Here is a 21,682-nt window from a genome sequence, read left to right on the forward strand (position 1 = left end):
TTACTTTTTGCTGAGACAATCTGCTCTTCAAATGTCAGAACTTCGCTCACTTGGACCAGGTAATGTAAATAATTTCAATCCCTAAGATGTTTACAATCTGGCAGATTGGCAATCAATTATTGGGACATCAGTCACTTTAATACTAGGATTGAAGTAACGCCAAAATGCACAAAGACAGAGTAAATTAGGATGCTTCCATAGTCTGAAGAGTATTTGTGTACCTTGATGATGAAGGACTCATCCCCGAAATGTTGTTTATGTATCTTTATGTCTGCTACATCAAGAGCATTGCATGCCTTGCTGAGTTTCTCCAGCATTTTTGTGTAAACTACAATCACAATGTTCTTGTTTAACTCCTTGTATAGTGAGTTAACTGTTTGGAGAGCTGAACTGCTGTGGGTTGATATGAGCAATATCTATTTTAAATGCTCATGTAACCATCTGCTGCAGAATTTCACGACCACAAATGTCTTGATTCAGTGGTAAAAATCTAATTCCTTTAACATTTTACTAACTAAATCTGGTACTCAATAACATTTCAAATGATGAAAGGAAAATGTAGATTATCAGAAGATCAAACTTTGATGGAAAGTTTTCTGTGGTACGGTAATGAGCTGAGAGATTCATCATCTTATTAGCATCAAAACACCCAGCCCACACCTTTCCATGGTGTTGCTCTAAGGTTGATGCTTCCAATCCTGATCCTTATTAGAGATGAGGCATGGAGAGATGGCAGATGCTGGAATTTTGAGATTGTGTATCTTGCTCGAGGAGCTCAATGTGTTGAGAAGCAGAGAGCTGAGAAAATGGTGATATAACCAACTCAGTCAATTCAGAGGCCAAATAATTTAGTTACATTTACATGGGACCAGTGTTACATATAGGTAATGGATATCCAATGGATATCAATGAATCAGTTACTTTTTAACAATGGTCCAGTAACTTGTTTCTTAATTTTACTCAGATCAACTTTTCTGTTGAATGTAACTCCAAGCTGAATGCAAGGTGTCTTTGTGAGATTGGAACTTGTATTCTTTAAATGCGGGACACATCTTTATCCATTGGCGTGGATACTTGCAGCTTGTATAGATAACTTCACTCTTCAATTTTTCCATCTATCTTTCCTAAGAAATGCTCTCTTTTTCCAAGCACTGCTATATGGTTGAGTTTCTAGTCTACTATCATTTCTGAGTCAAAACCAAATGACTTCTTTACTGGGTAGATGTTTCTAGAGTTTGAAAGCGTAGGTTTAAGGTGAGATTTAAGAGGATCCTGTGGTCACTCTTTCACTCTTTATTTTGGGGGGGGGGGGTTAGACTAACTTTAAGCTAGGTCATTAATGTTGTGTACTAATTATTGGGGGGGGGGGTTTAGTTTATTTAGTCTGCCGATGTAGTATTGTAATTTTTATTATCTTACATTTAATCATTTTACTGTAACTTTCTATTTTATTTATGTTATAAAATCTTAAATAAAGTTTAAAAAAAAAAGAAGATCCTGTGGAACAACCTTTTCCATTCAGGGTGGACTGTATCTGGAATTAATTGCCAGACAAAGCTGTAGAAATGAGCACAATGTGGATGTTCAAAAGACATTTGGACAGATTTATGGATAGGAGAGACAGGGACCAAATGCAGGCAGGTAGAACTAGCACAAAATGCCAACTTATTCAGCATGGATGAATCGGACTGAAGGGTTATTCCATGCTGTATGACTCAATGACTCTCTATGACATGCTAACTTGATAATGAAGTTTATGACACATTGGAATAGGAGTAGAACTTCAACTCTATATCTTCATCATTATCCCCCTCTGTGATTTCAGCCTCAATTCATCTCAGTCTTCTGAGGACATTGTCCCTGTCCTCCCTTATAAACTCCCAAATACTTATTCATGGTTATCCATAGTCCCACCACATGAGAGAGATTTGATCAATTGCTTATATCTGACTTCATTCACAACCACGTGTCGTTCCACAATAAATGTCCTTCTGTGCACACCTTTACTTAATGCTCTTCCAGATCTGAAATTATTTTCTGAAAAGGAAGCTATGGTATCAAGAAAATAAATTTTTAGTGACTAATTGCCCATGGTTAATAAGGTGGAATAATTGGCTTCAAAACTCACAAGAAAACCACATTCATAATTATATTATCATTATCCTATTATTCAAAGATGAGATGCAATAGTGAGGAACATGGCATTCATCTTTAGAAATGTAACAAGCATAAATAATTGCTCTTTTTCTAAAATCTATCGTTATCCATCATACTTGCCTATGAGGGTTAGGGTTTTGTTGACCAGGTGGTTATCTTTTACTCTGTGGTCTGAAAAGCTAAATATTTGTACCTGTATCTGTTCGAATGGAATTTCAAAGCTGAACGATTCATTGTAGTAAGGGTTCAGTGTGTTTTTCTTGACTGTAGTTTTCTTCTTCTTGAGTCGTTTTCCATTCTGCAGCAGATGTATCTTTACATAAGGATCTGAAAAATAAGGTAGATGGTAAACCATTGGAATGCAAGAAAAATTTGAGGCTGTATATAGCATTTCCCCAGAGGATCCCTACTTCTTTTTCCTCATTCTTTCATATGGCACTTCCTGATCTCAGCCTGAGTAGGGATAGATATTTGCTGAATGGAGCTCCGGTCACTGTTAACCATCTGCTTCTCATTCAGAAGTAGAATTGGCAAAACCTTCTGACATTAACTTTTTCAATATTACCATGTGTGGAGGGTAATGAAATAAGTAACCAAAACAATGGAACTCAGAGTACAATGCAGAAAATTATAAATGCACCGACATACCCTATTGTAAATCTATTTTCTTCTTATAAGTGGTCTGATAGAATTCTGAGCTGTATTTGTCTGTGCAGCTAGTGAAAGGAGATTCAACCGTGGCCATCCAAAGTGAACTACAATCATAGACTCAGAAACAGGTCTTCTCAGCCCACCACATCCATGCCGTCCCTGGTGTCTGTTTTCTTTAATCTCACTGGCCTACATGTGTCCCTCTATGCCTTTCCTCTCCATGTACCTGCTGCAACACATTTTGAACTGGGCACACACAATATTTGGAGAGCAATGAATAGGTGAGGGGGACTAATTAGAGAAACAGCTCAACCCTGCCTTAGTCCTGCAAGGTTCCACTGTTCAATGGATCTATGGACATCAGGACTTCACAAGTGCGCAGTTAATGTTCTTACTAATATAACAAGTGTTAATTGCAAGTAGTTTCAACATATTGCATCGTATATTCCAAATCATTCCTGCCCTAATCCCCCTCCCCCAGGTTGGTTTTGATTTTTTTTCCATGTGCATTATCTTTGTGCTACCGATGTGCCTGTGGCTTCGATTATTTTGTGCTCAGCCAGCTGGATGCTTTGTTTTGAGAGGGTATTTTCATCCTCCGGCTTTCTAATCCCAAAGCTCTCTGCCTTATTGATCAACCCAAATTCCTTCAATCATTAGAAGGCAGTTTAGAATGATAGACGGTTCTGGGGATTAAACAGACACCATCTGCCTCAGAAATAACTGTCCTAAAACAAACACAACGCGAGTCACTCCTGTGTGTAGTGCATGAGAAAAATGACTCAGTGAAACAGCTGGATTGAACATTTCTGTTCCCTTGGTGTGCTGGAATCATAAACTTGTGCTATTGAGAGCAAGCATTGAACTGCTACAGAAAATAGAACTCTTGCAACTAATCTTCCGCATGCACCAAACATGTTTTAGTAATTGTAACAAAGTTCTGCTTGTGGAATTTATAAAAGGAATTATAGATACAAATTGTGTGAATTTTCAGCAGTGGATGCATTTGAAATTGAAAGATTCGAGTGTGAACACCCCTTCCATGGTTGTAACTTTCCTTATATCGGCTAAAAGTCTGCAAATCCAATGTGATAGGAATTCCCGCAGTCAATACCATGTGGAAAAATCTCCACACACACCAGGCTAGAAAATCTCTGGTTAGAACACCCTTATTGTGTTCAGTTCTGGTCACCTCATTATAGGAACGACGTGGAAGAGGGTGCAGAGGAGATTTACCAGGATGTTGCCTGGATTGGAAAACAAGTCTTACAAGGCAAGGTTAGCAGAGCTGGGACTTTTCTCTTTGGAATATAGAAGGATGAGAGGAGACTTGATAAAGGTCTACAAGATTATGGGAGACATAGATAGGGTGGACAGCCAGCACCTGTTTCCCAGGATAGAAACAACAAACACCAGAGGACATTTTTACAAAGTTAAGGGAGGGAAGTTTAGGGGAGACATCAGGTGTAATTTTTCTTTTGCACAGAGAGTTGTAGGTACCTGGAATGCCTTGATGATGGTGGAGGCTGAAATATGAGGAGCATTTAAGAGACTCTTATGCAGGCACATGGATGAAACAAAAATAGAGGGTTATGGGGTAGGGAAGGTTTAGTATTTTTTTAGGAAGGACATATGGGTTGCCATAACATTGAGGGCTGAAGGGCCTGTAATATGCTGCAGTGTTCTATTAGGCATAGCTCTAATTGTAGTTTTCTGAGTTGTGAAATTTCTGCCGCACAGTTCCTGCGATCCAAATTCAGTATTCTCTGCATGGAGTTTGTACATTCTCCCTGTGACTGTGAGTTTTGTCCCAATGCTTTGGTTTCCTTTCGCATCGCAAAGTCATGATACTTTGTAGATTGATTGATCATTGTAAATTGCCGATCGTGTTAAAGTAGGAGGTAGAATTTAAATGGGGGCTTGATGGGAATGTGGAGAGAATAAAGCCACATATTTGTGTAAAAGGGTGGTTGATGGTTTATATGGATGTGGTGGACCATGCTGTATTACTCTAGGACCTACCTAAGATTTCAAAGATGGAGTTCCAATCTCAACTTACTGAAGTTATCTGGATTTGGTTCATACTCTTATCCTTTTGGCAGTGATTTTTTTGCAACTATTGAGCTTTCTTTAGGAGTGCTGGCCGATTTCTGCTGATGGCAAATCTTTGCCTGCCTTTCAGTAGACTAAAGGAAATTTTGTGTATTATCACATTTTCTGTTTTATTATATGACAATAAAAAGCATCTTGATTGTCATGTGGTTTTGCTCAATGCCGTAACTAACACTGATTTCAAGAAGGAATGGAGTAGCTCCTGAGGGGAACACGTGAAAATATTTGAATCCCGTCAGGGAACTGGCTCTGAAAATTGCCATCAAAATTGGACACTCAATATTGAGAAAATATCACAATTAATTTTTCCAGATTGCTAACTTTTAATCTTTGAATGCTTATGAGTTTTTCCCTCAGATTTGAATTATTTTGGTTTTACATATAAATGTGAAAGGAGAAGCAGTGAAGGGAAAAAGGACAATTCATAAACAAAAAAAATAACAGTCAATATTTTCCTCTGTTGTATCATTGTGCCTTTAATTTAAAAAAAAAATATTTTTCTAGAGTTACAAATGTATTCAGGTTTTACGGTTCGAATGTATTATCTGTAATCTTAATATTATTTGAAATCAACTTTAGCTTACTTATGCATAAACCATGAAATTGCATTTTTTCCAACATTCTTTTCAGACCATTCAGGTGAAGGCTCATTGACCTGAATTACAAACATTGTTTCTCTCTTTTTATGGTACTCTGTCTCACCGTGGTTTAAAGTATTTCTGTTTATTTCAGATTTCCTTTTTATTCTTCTCCTGTATCTTTAGAAATATGAATACTTTTAATGGGTAAGCAGTACCATAAACATTATGGATGCTTTTATTTGATGTCTGTACTGAAAATGACCCTTGTGTTACAGTGAAATCCTTTTACACCTTACATCAATGGTTCTCAACCTTTTTCTTTCCTCTCACATACCACTTTAAGTATTCCCTATGCCATAGGGACTCCGTGATTAGTAAAGGATTGCTTAAGGGGGAATGTGGGTGGAAAGAAAAAGTTTGAAATCCACTGTTTTAATCGTAGCTAATTGATTCATTATGTGCATGGTTTCATAACTCCAAAGGACAATTTTTCTCAAGCAAAATATTTCAGTAACAATTGGGTCTAGAGCAGTGAGTCTCAACTTTCCCTTCCCATTCACATACCACCTTAAGCAATCCCTTACTAATCACAGAGTCCCTATGGCATAGGGATGACTTAAAGTGGTATGTGAGTGGAAAGAAAAAGGTTGAGAACCACTGCCTTACATTGAAATCAATTTTAGATCCATGATTTTCTATCCTACAGGCCGTGAGCAGTGAAGATCGATAAAAGCACCTCCTCCACAATCATCCTCAATATTGGGACACCACAAAGCTGTGTACTCAATCCTCTACTATACTCCCTCTACTCCCAAGACTGGATGGTCAACTCAGCTCAACTTCAACAATAAATTTGCAGATGACACCACAGTTGTAGGCAGGATCTCTAAAAACAAGGAAGCAGAAGATAGGACGGAGAGAGAGGGTGACAAATGGCTTGGTGCTAGAAGAACAACCCCTCCTTCAATGTCAGCAAGACCAAAGAGCTATTCATAGGCTTCCAGGAGAGAGGCAAAGTTTACTCCCCATTCCTCATTAACGACACTGAAGTGGAGAAAATAGACAGCTTTAATCAGTTAAGTCAATAAGTTAAGTTCCTAGGGGTAAACATCGCCAATAAATTGTCCAAAGCAATAGCCTAGAAATTTGCACAAATGTCTCTATTTCCTCAAAAGTTGAGGAAATATGGCAAATCACCTACATCCCTTAACAACTCCCTCTGAAGCATCGTTGGAAGCATATTATCAGGTTTTATGACTGCATGGTACAGGAACTGCTCCACCCAACATCCACATACTGCATAGGTTTGTGAATGTGGTTTGGGTCATCATACACAATCCCTCTTCTCCATTGAATCCCTATATAACTCTTGCTGCCTTAGAAAAGCACCCATCATATTGTAAGACTCATTGCACCCCCACCACACTCTCCTCATCCCATGGCACATCATAAAAAGATTCACAAAGATTCAAGAACAGTTTATTTCCTGCTATTATTAAACCCTTCAATGGACCCCAAATAGTAAAATTGTGTTCCCCTTGTATCATACCAACTGATCTCTCTTTGTAGCTCTGTATTTTTTTACTGCGTCTTACTATGTCTACGGTCTGCTCACAAAACAACGTATATCTCTGCAGTTTGATCCCATGTGACAATTAGAACTTTGATTCTGTGATTCAAATTGAACCCAAATCAAAGTTAAATTATTTGAATTTGGAACATAAATTTATTAACAAAGATAATTTTTTCAAGACTCTAAGAGACAGCCTTGCTCAAAAACAAACATGAAGGTAGCATGGGCCAATACTGCACAACATTTGAATGAACAGTATTAGAAGTTAACCCTTTATTTTAATTCAGCTGCTGAATTCTCATGGTTTAGTGAATAAACTAAGGGCCATGAATTCTACATTTCAATCCATCAACTTCAACATCTTTCTTGGCCTCAGCCACCATGATGTAACGTGCCCAGCTCATTCCAAGGATGGTTTCCATCAAGTAATTAATACATTCCTGGAATGTCTCTGCATTGTAATGGCAACATGCAGCTCGTCTCCTCCAGTGGTCAGTGAAGTCTGGAAGAGTAGTTTATTTGAGCTTCAGTGACCAAAGATGCCCTTATTGCTTTGAAATTGTAATTTTATTTTGTGCAGTAACTAATGTCCAAAAGCAGCATCACACTGAATAAACCAGAGTACAAGATATTGTGTAGCATTAAATTGTTCCACCCATCCAGTCAGTCAAAACCTTCTGCATTAAGCTGCAAAAAAAATCTTCCTCAGCTATGACAGTTGCCTTGCATACAAGGCAGACCCTGGTTTTTGTTAATCATTTTGGCACTGGGGTCTCTAAAGACGGTGTGCTAATTGAGTTCCAATGATTTATTCGCCTGAAGGCTGGTTATTTATACCATTAACAATAGAGATAAAAGAAAGGAATTGGAGGCATTCATAACTAATTTGCATTCTCCAGATACAAAAAAATCATATCCTCAGCCAATACTTCATGGTGAAGTAATGAATGATAAACCCCAGATGTGGAATTGGTCATAGGGTGGATTTTCAGAGAGTGAAAGCCTGAAGGGAGGTCATTAGTAAAACAAATGAACAACATTAATCCAAGTAAACTCCAGTATGATTCAGCTTCAATTCAGCAATATATAATTATTTGCTATCCTTTGATATCTTGCTGTTTAGAAAGGAATAATATCAGAGATTATGTTGGCCTTATTTCACAGGACAGTTCATGATGTAGAAAAGTGCTACCATCTAGTTGGTCAAAATCTTTCAGTTTAAACTGCACTACTCAGCTTCCGATCCATTTAGTTTTCCTCTATCACTATTAGGTGTTTCGGGTGGATTGTATTTTTACATTTTGCTGGATGTTATATTTAGAGAAGGCTCTCGCCTAGACTGACATAGTGGACACTGTGGGCACCAGGCTGCTCATGAGTCTATACTCAAATTGTAATCCTGTGTAAGTGGGCTTCATGATCTGTTGCAAGTCTGAAGCCAACCAGCTTCGGTGTCCATGTGTGGAACTTCCATCAGGTTGCAAAACATGAAAGTCTGCAGATGACTGTAGTGAAAACACATAGAAATATTGGAGGAACTCAGCCAGTCTCGCAGAGATCATAGGATGTGAAGATATATTACTGAACTGATTTTCAAAGAATAGGAAAGCCTAAGAATAAAGACTGGCCGGGGGCAGTCTAATCAGCAAAAGGTGCTGATTAGATGTGATCAGAGGAGAGGTTTTGGCTTTGTTAAATGAGAGAGAGAGAGAGATGGGGAAGATGAAAGGGGGGGCATTCAATGGAAACTGAAGGAGTTGATGTTAATTCCATCTGGATGGAGGATAATGTGTTGTTCCTCCAATTTGTGGGGCAGTGCATTAGACCATGGCCAGACATGTTAGCAAGGGAATGGGATGGGGAATTGAAGTAATTGGCCCCTGAAAGATCCACTCTATTGAGGCAGACAGAGCGATCTCCCAGTCTGTGCCTTCCTGTTCTTTGCTTATTCCTTGAGGAGTGGCTCAGGCCCGAAGCATCAGTAAAATATCTTTATCATCTATGGACAATGCGATTATAGTGACAGTCAAGCTCCATTTCCTACCAGTTATAAAAATATTTAAACATTGAATTTAGGTTGCTTTGTAGCAGATGCTTAAGTGAACCCATTAATTCCTGAAGGGTATGAGTCGGTTCTGCAATTGGAGTAGGATTTCCAGTTTGAGCATGTTTTATGTGGGAGTACATAAGAATATTTTTAAAAAAAGAAGAGAGAGTTTCCCAATCTGCCACTTGTGCCTGCTATCACCCAGTAACACTAATTTCTACAGTGATGTAATTCTTTGAGAGGTTGGTCAGGACTAGAATTCAGAATCAGAATTTATTTTCATGAACAAGAGATAAAATTTGGTGCTTTGTGGCAGCAGTAAAGTGCAAACATTATGACCATCTTACAACATCACTATCAATAAAAAAAATTATAACTGTGCATGAAAAGTAAGGCAGCGTCTTTGGTCCATTGATTATTCAAGAATCTGATGGCAGCGGAGAAGAAGCTCTCTCATGCCACTGAGTGCTCATCTTTAGGCTCCTGTACCTTTTTCTTGGTGGTTGCAGAGTGAAGAGGGAATGGCCTGGGTGGTGGGGGCCTTTGAGGGTAGAGGCTGCTTTTATAAGGCACTGCCTCATGTAGATATCTTCGATGGAGTGAAGTCTGATGCCTGTGATGTTGCAGGCTGAGTTAACAACCTACTGGTAGATTATTCTTGTCCTGAGAGTTGTCGTCTCCATACCAGGCAGTGATGCAACCACCCAGAATGCTCGCCACGGTACACCTGAAGAGGTTTTTCAGTGTTTTCGGTGACGTACTGAATCTCCTCAGGCAACTCACCACGTATACCTGCTGGTGAGCCTTCTTTGTGATTGCATCAACATGGAGGCTGCAGGACAGATCCTTGGAGCTGTTGACACCCAGGAATTTAAAATTCTTGACCCTCTCCACCCTCCATGAGGAGGGGGTTATGTTCCCCTGCCTTCCTCCTGAAGTCCACAATCATCTCCTTGAAGGGGTATCTATCTCCCTCCTGTACGCTTCCACATTGCCGTATATGATTCTGCCAACGATGTTGGTGTCATCGGCAAACTTGCAGATGGCTTTTGAATTGTGCCTGGTCACACAGTCATGGTTGTATAATGAGCAGAGCAGTGCGTTGAGCATGCATCCTTGGTGTACATGCCTAACACGTACCTAAGCAAAGGATTGGATTCAATGCAATTTGCTTTATCACCACAATCGCTCCACAGCGGATGCAATATCGCTGCCACAAAACAACGAAGTTTGTGAATTGTTCATGATGTGCCATTTAATTTTTTTTTAACCTCAGTGGCATGTACCTGTACTGGGACCCTAAGTCTGGCTGCAATGGACATCTGAAAATCTGCTAATCACTGCTTTGTTTATTCTAAGTGACTGGATGCCGAATAAAGCATTCTAAATATTCTTCTGATTTCTGCTATGGGGGATTGACTCTTTATTTTAAGCCTTGGCTTTCTGTTTGAAACTGAAGACAACTAAAATTTTGGATAGTGAAATCTGAAATAAAAGGGTTGCTGATCTTAAATGCTGAGTTCTTCCAGCTTTTATGTTTAAATCTGAAAGTTGGCTTAGGCCCACCCTGGCATCTCAGGAGGAATAGGAACATTGTGCTTTAATGAATGAGTCTGTCTATCATCCTATTTTTAATTCCAAATAGGAGCTTGTCAGATAAAAGGATCCACATTAGAGGATGTTCAATGGACACTGTACTCAGCACTACATCCAGGCCCTGAACTATAGAGCATGTTGACAACAGTTTTATCTCATTCCTATTAGAAGGGATTCCAAAAAGATCACTTAAGGGATATTGTTTCTTTAAGGAATTTTCAATGTATCCCAATTTATATGCAAATATACCCACACTCCTGTTCGGCTCCGAATCATGGTCCTCTACCGGCACCACCTACGGCTCCTAGAACGCTTCCACCAGCGTTGTCTCCGCTCCATCCTCAACATCCATTGGAGCGCTTACACCCCTAACGTCGAAGTACTCGAGATGGCAGAGGTCGACAGCATCGAGTCCACGCTGCTGAAGATCCAGCTGCGCTGGATGGGTCACGTCTCCAGAATGGAGGACCATCGCCTTCCCAAGATCGTATTATATGGCGAGCTCTCCACTGGCCACCGTGACAGAGGTGCACCAAAGAAAAGGTACAAGGACTGCCTAAAGAAATCTCTTGGTGCATGCCACATTGACCACCGCCAGTGGGCTGATAACGCCTCAAACCGTGCATCTTGGCGCCTCACAGTTTGGCGGGCAGCAACCTCCTTTGAAGAAGACCGCAGAGCCCACCTCACTGACAAAAGGCAAAGGAGGAAAAACCCAACACCCAACCCCAACCAACCAATTTTCCCTTGCAACCGCTGCAATCGTGTCTGCCTGTCCCGCATCGGACTTGTCAGCCACAAACGAGCCTGCAGCTGACGTGGACTTTTTACCCCCTCCATAAATCTTCGTCCGCGAAGCCAAGCCAAAGAAGATATGGCCTGAAGGAAATTTGCAAAGCAATTTGCAAATCATTCAATTTGCAGTTTAAACAACTTTTGTTTTCATACATGGTTCACTTTCAACTCTCCCTTTGTTTATAGTATAGTAAAATCCCTGTTATCCTGAATTCAAGCAATCAACAAAAAATAAAAATCATAGAAAATAAATAGGTTAAAAAAATACAAAAGTTTAAAATTGGAACATCCCTAGCAGTTAGTTTGCCAATCCTTCTTCTTTGGCTTGGCTTCGCGGATGAAGATTTATGGAGGGGTATGTCCACGTCTGCTGCAGGCTCGTTGGTGACTGACAAGTCCAATGTGGGACTGGCAGGCACGGTTGCAGCGGTTGCAAGGGAAAATTGGTTGGTTGGGGTTGGGTGTTGGGTTTTTCCTCCTTTGTCTTTTGTCAGTGAGGTGGGCTCTGCAGTCTTCTTCAAAGGAGGTTGCTGCCCGCGGAACTGTGAGGCGCCAAGATGCACGGTTGGAGGCGATATCAGCCCACTGGCGGTGGTCAATGTGACAGGCACCAAGAGATTTCTTTAAGCAGTCCTTGTACCTCTTCTTTGGTGCACCTCTGTCTCGGTGGCCAGTGGAGAGCTCGCCATAGAACACGATCTTGGGAAGGCGATGGTCCTCCATTCTGGAGACGTGACCCACCCAGCGCAGTTGGGTCTTCAGCAGCATGGATTCGATGCTTGTGGACTCTGCCATCTCGAGTACTTCGATGTTGGTGATGAAGTCACTCCAATGAATGTTGAGGATGGAGCGGAGACAGCGTTGATGGAAGTGTACTAGGAGCCGTAGGTGATGCCTGTAGAGGACCCATGATTTGGAGCTGAACAGGAGCGTGGGTATGACAGCGGCTCTGTACACGCTGATCTTTGTGTGTTTCTTCAGGTGGTTGTTTTTCCAGACTCTTTTGTGTAGTCTTCCAAAGGCGCTATTTGCCTTGGCGAGTCTGTTGTCTGTCTCTTTGTCGATCCTTGCATCAGATGAAATGGTGCAGCCGAGGTAGGTAAACTGGTTGACCGTTTTGAGTTCTGTGTGCCCGATGGAGATGTGGGAGGGCTGGTGGTCATGGTGGGGAGCTGGCTGATGGAGGACCTCAGTTTTCTTCAGGCTGACTTCCAGGCCAAACATTTAATTTAATTTAAACATTTAAAATTGGAGCATCCCTAGCGGTTAGTTTGCCAATCACCCATCACACAATCTCAAGCAATTGGAATCTTACTCATCTGGCATCTACCAATCCCCATAGGTGTCAGATATCAGGGGCTTTATTTAAATTTAGAGCACAGTAACAGGCTGTTTTGTCCCACAAACCTTTGCTGCCCAATTATACCCAATGAACCTACAATTCCCAGTATGATTCGAGAGGTAGAAGCAAACCGGAACCCCCAGGGAAAACCCATGCAGTCATTGGGAGAACATACAAATTCCTTACGGATGGCGTGGGATTTGAACTCTGGCCCTGATCAGTGTTGCGCTAACTTGACTAACAATGAAGGGTAGAATTCCAGGTTCAGTGGAGTGCACGGTACTCAGCACTACATCCAGGCCCTGAATCTAGGTCCTGAACTGTAGAGCATGTTGACAACAGTTTTATCTCATTCCTATTAGAATGGATTCCAAAAATGTGAGATCACTTAAGGGATATTGTTTCTTTAAGGAATTTTCAATGTATCCCAATTTATATGCAAATATATGGCCTGAAGGAAATTTGCAAAGCAATTAGGCTCATGAACTTATTCTTCTGTATTAGCCATAAAGCAAGGACATTATCACTTTTGAATTTCTAAGAAATCAGGGAAATACTATCTGGATTGAAAAAAAATCTGTTGTAAGGTAGCCGATCCATTCTTCAAACAGAGGTGAGCTGCTGCCGAGTTCTCTACTTCTGGGACTAGAAGCAATAACAATGAATTTGGCAGCAATGCTGTATCATTACCAGTGTGTGTCATGTGATTATTTTTATGGTTTGCAGAGGAAACAGGAGAGCAAATTTGGTTGATCAATTTTAAATAAGCTTCAAAGTGTTTTGAAACAAGGAGAATACTTAGAACAGTAAAAATAAAAATTGTTTAGGATTTAATTGGTAAAACATATGGTGTGATGCTGAGATCTAGCAGAACAAGCCCATTGCTTCATATTTCACTGTGTTTATTACATCGCAATTTATCTTTAGATTGAATGAGAAGCAGAAACCTCTGAATTTAAAGAAGTGTTCAATAATGAAAGAAAACGGGATTTAAATCATTCTGCTCCCTGTATTGATAACTCCCATTAACATGAGATATGACAAGTATCCAGGATGGACGGGAAAAGTTCTGCTAAAAAAAACCCTGAAAAACACAGCAATGACTATTTTTAAGCAATATTTAGACCACAATGTTGAAATAGAAACCACACTTAGAAGAATGATACACATAGTAAATAAATAAGAGCATATTCAGAACATACCCATTGTTATTTGGGACTCTTAAATTCCATGGCATTTTTGCAAATGCCACTACTTTGTTCTACTTTTAACCTCATCTTAAATGATTTAATTTTTTTCATCTTATCTATTTCTTGCTGAGCCACGTTCTCTGCGCCCACAAGTATCATTAATATTGCCGTCTGGATAAATTTTCATCAATGTGCCTGGAAAATTCCTATGATATTTGTACCTGTAAGTGAAAAGTTGTCAGAATTTGAAAATAGTAGACTATTAAAAGAAGCGGTAATTGAGATTTTAAATCCTAAACTAGAGCTTTATTATTTTTAATGATGTTTCAATATTTTTTTACACAGCCGCTGCATTCCTGGAAATTATTACCAATTTTTTAGAATGCAGACTGTGTAAAAAGATCGTAACGGGAATTCCCGTTCTGAAATTTTTCCTCCTCAACCTCTAGACATTTTCCCAGATCACCTGCAGCCTGAACTGAACTTCAGGTGATCCGTGAACAACAGGCTAACGAATAGGATGTAAATACCACACTTCAGGTATTCTATCTAAACTCGCGGTATGATACGGATATTTGGAGTTTTGGTCAATCCTGTGTGAACGGCCACTTCCGGAAGGTAGGGAGACACTTCAGAATGGAAAAATCGTGCAACTTCTTTGTAAAAAAAAATGTAAAAAGATTCACTAGGCTTCTAAAAGGATCCCATAAGTTATGGAGGGATATGGTAGCATTGAAGGAAATTTACTATTTCCATTTCTAGTTGAATGTCAGCTTTTATTTAAGTAAATGCTGGATTGAGGAGAGGATGTGGAATTCACTATGCTTTGAGAGGGTTGAGTTTGAGGAACCAGCACAGGCCTAAAGTGGTATTCATTGAAGTTTCAGGTAGCATTTAGGGAAAGCTGGATGAAGTTCAAATTAGGTCTACTTATCCAACATTGCCAGAAAAAGCCCTTCACTTCCCATTCCTACAACATTGTCTGGAATTCCCCATGGTGTTTGTATATAACTCCTTCCTATTTAAATTTCAATTTAGACATACAGCACGGTAACAGACCCTTTTGATTCACAAGCCCATGCTGCCCTGGTACATTCTCGAACGGTGGGAAGAAACCAAAGCACCTGGAGGAAAACCATGGAGACATGAGGAGAACATATAAACTCCTTACAGACAGCGCTGAATTCGAACCTGGGCTACTGGGTCTGTAACAGTGTTGTGCTAACTGTTATGTTAACCATGCCTCCCTAATCTATGTGTGTGTCTCTCCCACATCATTTGTAAAGGAAACATTGTGGTCCTCATGCACTCTAATAACAACTAGTTTTACTCCATACATCACACAGGCAGAATCTTGAAGCAACACATATATTCAATCCTTTTCTTTTCTCCAGAATCCCATCAACTCACCCCTAATTTACGTTTACTCATTAAAGGTGACAGAGTTATAGAGTTAACAAATTGCAGTGAGATACAGCAAGCAAACCAACCCCCAAGTCTCCTTATTTACACTCATCCTATATTCATCTAATTTTTTTATTCTCCCTATATTCTCATCAATACCTCTCAGATTCAAACCATTCATCTACACACACTAGGGGCAATCGACAGTGATCAATTTACCTACTAACCTGCATAGCTTTGGATGTTGGAGGAAACTGGAGCACCTAGCAAATCCAATACAGTTACAGGGAGAAGGTACAAATTGGAGTTTGTAGACAGCATCCGAAGTTAGCATTGAACTCAGGTCACTGAGTGCAACACAGGGCTTTATTGTCAAGTAAAAGATGAACAGAATGTGAATGGGATGCATAATTTAGAGAAAACTAGAGTACAGTACTATATTTTATGCTGGATTATGGCTGGCCGTCAACTTGGAATATATTGTAGAGTTATTCAGGTACAATACAACAGAAGAGAAAGTAGACCACGGTTTTCTGATATTTCAGGAAATTGGGATTCAACAATTTCTCTCTCTCTGAAGCCGAGAGAGACTCCTGAAGGTCCTTGGGTGCTGAAGGCTTCCTGATTGTATTGGAGGCTTTGACCTGGAGCTGGGGTTGCCAATGGTTTGAACAGGAGTTTGCGAGACTGCAAATCTAAAGGGACTCTCTTTTACTTCTCTTTCTCTATTTGTTAGAAACCAGACAAAGCTCATGGTGACCCTTTAACTGCCATACGGTAGAAAACAGTTGAAATATATCATGTATATTACATTTTATGTATTATTACATGACAATGTGGGAACCTTGAACTGAAACTTCATTGTACCCTTGGTGAAGAAACTGTGAAGATATGTGCCAAAGTCGACCAGGAGGGCCTTGGACACACACAATGTAAGTTAATGATATGAGTAAAGCCCTGATGATTTGGAGTACCATAGGAAGCTCAATGATATTACATGAACATGTGATCAGTGAATAATCCAATGCCATATTCTTAAGTTTTAATGCACTATTTTCCCATCATTCACTGACCAATTTCTAATACATTCACATTTTCCACTAGACCCCCTAAAATGCTTCAAATTTCTGTAAAGCTGTTGTCTACATCTCACAGTTTATGCTCACGGATAGCTAGTCATTAATGATAGACACATTATCAAATAGGTACGTGATTCCTCTGCAAAAGGATTAAAGTCAATATTTTTTAAGACTATTACTGGAATCTGTGTTTCTCCATTCACTCACCTTCTGCCCACCTCCCTCTCCCCACAGGGAATGATACAATATAATGGAGAGATATATTACATTGGAGAGACACAAAATTAATTGTGTATTTTGGATTTTTATTACAACTTTGCAGGATACACTCGTGTCTTTAACTGTAAAGTTGTTTTCAGAGATATTACAGAGACTTCGCAAATAATTTTAATAAGTGAAAAGAATATAATTCAAATATTAAACTAAAGTAAAATATTTTTCAATAAATAACCTCACTTCCCTTTAGCTCCTAAATCATTGATTTATTATCACAATGAGGCCTCAATGTAGGATCCAAATATTCTAATTTCTCAAAGTAATGCTCTACAATCTAAGATTTTCTTCTGTTTTTTCAACTGATCATCATCAGTTCAGATCAGAACTATAATGAAAAGTAGATATGATTTAGTCTAGTGAGATTAATTGCCTTCAGATGTATATATTTTTTTCTCATATATATATATATATTCTTTTTCTTCTTTGGCTTGGCTTCGCGGACGAAGATTTATGGAGGGGGTAAATGTCCACGTCAGCTGCAGGCTCGTTTGTGGCTGACAAGTCCGATGCGGGACAGGCAGACACGGTTGCAGCGGTTGCAGGGGAAAATTGGTTGGTTGGGGTTGGGTGTTGGGTTTTTCCCCCTTTGCCTTTTGTCAGTGAGGTGGGCTCTGCGGTTTTCTTCAAAGGAGGTTGCTGCCCACCGAACTGTGAGGCGCCAAGATGCACGGTTTGAGGTGATATCAGCCCACTGGCGGTGGTCAATGTGGCAGGCACCAAGAGATTTATATATATTTATTTATTTATTTATTTATATATTTATATTTATATATATGTGTGTGTATATATATATATATGTGTGTGTGTGTGTGTGTATATATATATATATGTGTGTGTGTGTGTATATATATATATATATGTGTGTGTGTGTGTGTATATATATATATATGTGTGTGTATATATATTTATATATATATACATATAAATATATATACACACACATCTGAATATACATATAATATATATAGTATCTTGTTGCAAATTATTTTAAGAAATCATGTCTGCAGTTTTATTGGTAAGCATTTGGTAGTTGCACATTTTTGAAAGTAGTTCTCATACAGAATTTAAATGTGAATACTCTTTTGCAACTTTTAGAACTTTATTTTTTTTTAATCGATGAGCCCATTGGACTACTGGGTTAGACCTTACTCTGGTCATAATTGGAAGGAAGATTCCCTCTGTCATTTTAACCGGTAGCAGCAAAATCTGATCACTTTGAAGACATGGGATTCATTCTGCATATCTCATGAAATAAACTTATGGAGTCATGTAGAGTAGAGAAACAGGCCATTGGGCTAGCATGTCTATCTGATCATCAATATTAGTCCCATTTTACCAGTTCATTAATTTTTATGCCTTGGAAGTTTGAGTACAGATATTTCTGAAATGCTCTGAGAATCTCTGCCTCGACCATGTGTTCCAGATTCCAACTACCTTCAGGGTGAAAGAGTTCTGGCTTAAATCCCCTCCAAACATTTTCGCTCTTCCCTTAAATATTTAATAGGTTAATTATAGTCTCTGAAAAGTGCAGTTAATAATGGACTTCCGATGAAGCAAAGCACACTGAAGTAAGATATCTGAGAAGACCTACAGCAAACTCATATGAGACCAAACTTAATATCCTAATGTTGACATTCATGCTGCTTTCTCCTTGCATTAATATATAATCGCCTTTCTTCTCTGGCAAGCAAAGCTCAATCCATGGCTGCAAGATACGTGATCAGAGAACAATGGGAAAATTGACAGCATTATGCAGATTTGCCTGTCTCTTCTGTTATTCTAGGTTGGTGAGATGGCTCCTAATATAAAAACCACAGACTATGGAGATATACTCCAATATATGGTTAAGGTATAAGAAATTGATTTTTTTTTAATCAGTGGTTTTCAAACTACCCCCCCAAACTCACATTCTTCTTTAAGCTATCCTTATACCATTGGTGCTCTGTGATTAGTAAGGGATTGCTTAAGGTGGAATGTGAATGAAAATAAAAAGGTTTGAAAACCACTGTTTTAATCGTAACTAATTTTCTTATTATGTGCAAAGGAAATGGGCCAATGACAATTTTTCTCAAGCAAAATATTTCAGTAACAATTGGGTCCAGAGCAGTAGTTCACAACCTTCCCTTCCCACTCACATACCACCTTAAATAATCCCTTACTAATCACAGGGCACTTGTGGCATCAGGATTGCTTAAGGTGAAATGTGAGTTTTTTTTGGGGGGGGGAGGTGCAGTTTGAAAACCACTGATTTAAATGAAAGATGGGTAGAACTGAAAAAAAAAATCAATATTCTTGTGCTTTGACTCTTCAGACCAAATGAAACACATGAGAAAAGGTGCATTGCAAATTCTCTTCAGATGGGTCCAAAGGTGTCCGAGGAAATATGCAGGTGGGTTGTTAATGAGCTGGTCTGCTAAGACATGATTTTTCTGATGGGTGATGAATGTTCCTTCTCCACTGTGAGTGGTTTTGATCAGAGAATCCCAAAAGTCAGTGAGAATGCTACATTTTTTAAGGAGGATTTGAGCATATCCTTGAAACCTTTCCTCTATTTTATAAAATTATAAAATAAATGGAGTGTGACTGCAAGCTGATGCAAAGAGATGGGAAAGGAGACATCACTTTATTGGAAATAAAAAGGAATTTCTTTTCAGAGGATTGTAATTCTTTGGGATTCTACCTCAGAAAGCAGAGCAATTGAATATATTTGAGGCAAGGGTTGATGGACATTTGAATGACAGGAGAATGGGGAGGAAATGGTCTTGAGGCCAAGATTGGATAAGCCATGATCTTACTGAATGGTGGAGGGATGATATTTTTCATTATTTTGTCACTTTTTTTATTGGTCGACACGGACAGGCTCTAATTCAAAAGGGGGGAGGGGGACCCCTCAATGATTCTTGAAAAACTAACCTGACATGATGGATGTCACAGCCTCCTCCTGTTGGGTTCAATGACCTATAAACAAACTGGGAATTGCAAACCAATAATGCCTGGGTGAACAGATATTGCTGGTATCTTCTGCTACACCTAAAATTAAATGGAAAACAATGGACACAAAGCACTATCTTTGATGGAGAGTGGAATGCATTCGTAAGCAATGTCATCATTACCAGTGCTCACCTGACTTCTGGATTTGGGAAAGACAGAAAAGAGCAATTTAGCGAAGATTCTCCTAATTGCTGGCGATTTGGACCACTCAATCAAAAACTCTTTCAGGGGCTGAACTACACACGCCCACCATTGTAAAAGCACACTGTGGAAAATAATTTTAATTGGCTTTACAGTGAGAAAAAAATCCTCGTTAAGTCATCCTTTATGAAATTGATTTTGGTTTTATCTATACTGCAGTGGAAGTATAGAATTCTATGCATTTTGCAGTGTAGTCACGCACGACTTTAATCCCTGGACTGAAAAGAAAAAAAAAATCATTCAGACTTTGTTCCCCTGTTGTTTGCTGATATTCGTTCAAAGTCACTACCATAATGAAATGTACCAGCTTATTTCAATGGTTGTGAAATCAGACCATTCAAATTGTTTGCTAAAATCAGTAGAATGATTCTGGTGACTCCTGGCAGTTTGAGGCACTTGACTGATTCTCTGCAAATGATGTGATTGTCTGGAGTGAGATGATAATCAGGCTTTGTCTGCTGAACCACAAATTGCCTTGAAGCTTATGCATTTGTATTTTAGCCCTGGAAAGCTTAGAGATTTGATTTGATTTCCTATTGTATGAAATAGTTTAGCTCTAACAATTTTATTTTCTTATAAAATTTAAAAAAAAATGGCCCATTGATGTCAAGCTGCATGTCCACAATACTAACAATGAGAAATACATTGGCGTGTTACTGTGAATGAGCATTTAGAACAATGTCCAGCAAAGCAATCACCTGTTCTGAACCTCATATCCAAAATTCAACTTTCTCAATGTTTCTTACCAGCACATGCAATTCACAGGTCACAAATGATCCTTCCAAAATGCTACTAAAGGGAAATAACCCCATCGATTACCAATGTGAGGAGTTGCAACCTGTTCATTTCAGATTGCACCATGAATATTGTTTCATCTACCTAAGGAAGGGTATGCTTGTGAGAAAGGGAGTCAACCAAAATTCTTATAGCTGAACTGAAAGTTCAACTAAATCAACCCATAAACAATATTGTTCAACACAGGGGGTTGCTTGTAACTACAAACTTGTACACCTTGATTTGGTGAGATAATAATTTGCTATTTGGTTGCAAGATGGGTCAACATTTATTTCCCATCCTCAATTATCTCTTATCTGAGGAGAAGGTTAAGAGTCAATGGTAGTAGTGGGTTGAGAATCATGGCCGCTAGACAATGTAGGGGTGGCATATATCATTCCTCGATAGGCTTTAGTCAAGCAGGAGGGGTTTTGTAACAATCCAATAGTTTCATGGTTACCTTAGCTGAAATAAATTTTGTGGAAATGGTAGATTTATTTTATTGATTGAATTTAAACTCCCTAGCTATCATGTTGTGATTTAAACTCGTTTCTCTGGAACAATGGTTCAGTACTCTTGATACGTAACAACTGTATTACAAAACTCTACTGATTTTGTACTTTTAAAATAATGGACATTTTATCAACTTTTACCACCAATTACAACCCATGCTTGAATCTCTTGGCATGTAAAACCCAGTAACATGAGGACTCAGTAGTCTGGACATTCCTTAGAATTATGAATTTTGATGATTGCAGGGAGATACAAGGAGATAAATGTTACATAGTTAATATGTGAAGGGAAAGGAATGTAAATTGTCATTGAACAAAGATCAAGGTTCTCAGAATTACTTGGAAGTTACCAATCCATGCAAAATGAAGAGGAAAAAATGCAAATCTACAAATACATTTTG

At 39.1% G+C, this 21,682-nt stretch overlaps 1 protein-coding gene across 8 annotated transcripts in view; it reads right to left on the reverse strand.

The window, feature by feature from the left end:
* LOC138765025 (synaptotagmin-B) overlaps window positions 1–21,682 on the reverse strand; it is a 228,141-nt gene that overhangs the window by 11,584 nt on the left and 194,875 nt on the right. For 6 of the 8 annotated variants that reach the window (XM_069941654.1, XM_069941659.1, XM_069941655.1 and 3 more), the window contains one exon: window positions 2,351–2,484. In XM_069941654.1, the coding sequence (XP_069797755.1) occupies window positions 2,351–2,484 (134 nt within the window). Of the gene's footprint in view, window positions 1–2,350; window positions 2,485–14,095; window positions 14,266–20,059; window positions 20,214–21,682 lie in introns of those variants that run through there. The other 2 variants (XM_069941663.1, XM_069941662.1) reach the window with 2 other exon arrangements.

This window comes from Narcine bancroftii, chromosome 5, assembly GCF_036971445.1.
Source record: "Narcine bancroftii isolate sNarBan1 chromosome 5, sNarBan1.hap1, whole genome shotgun sequence".
Lineage (NCBI taxonomy): Eukaryota > Metazoa > Chordata > Chondrichthyes > Torpediniformes > Narcinidae > Narcine > Narcine bancroftii.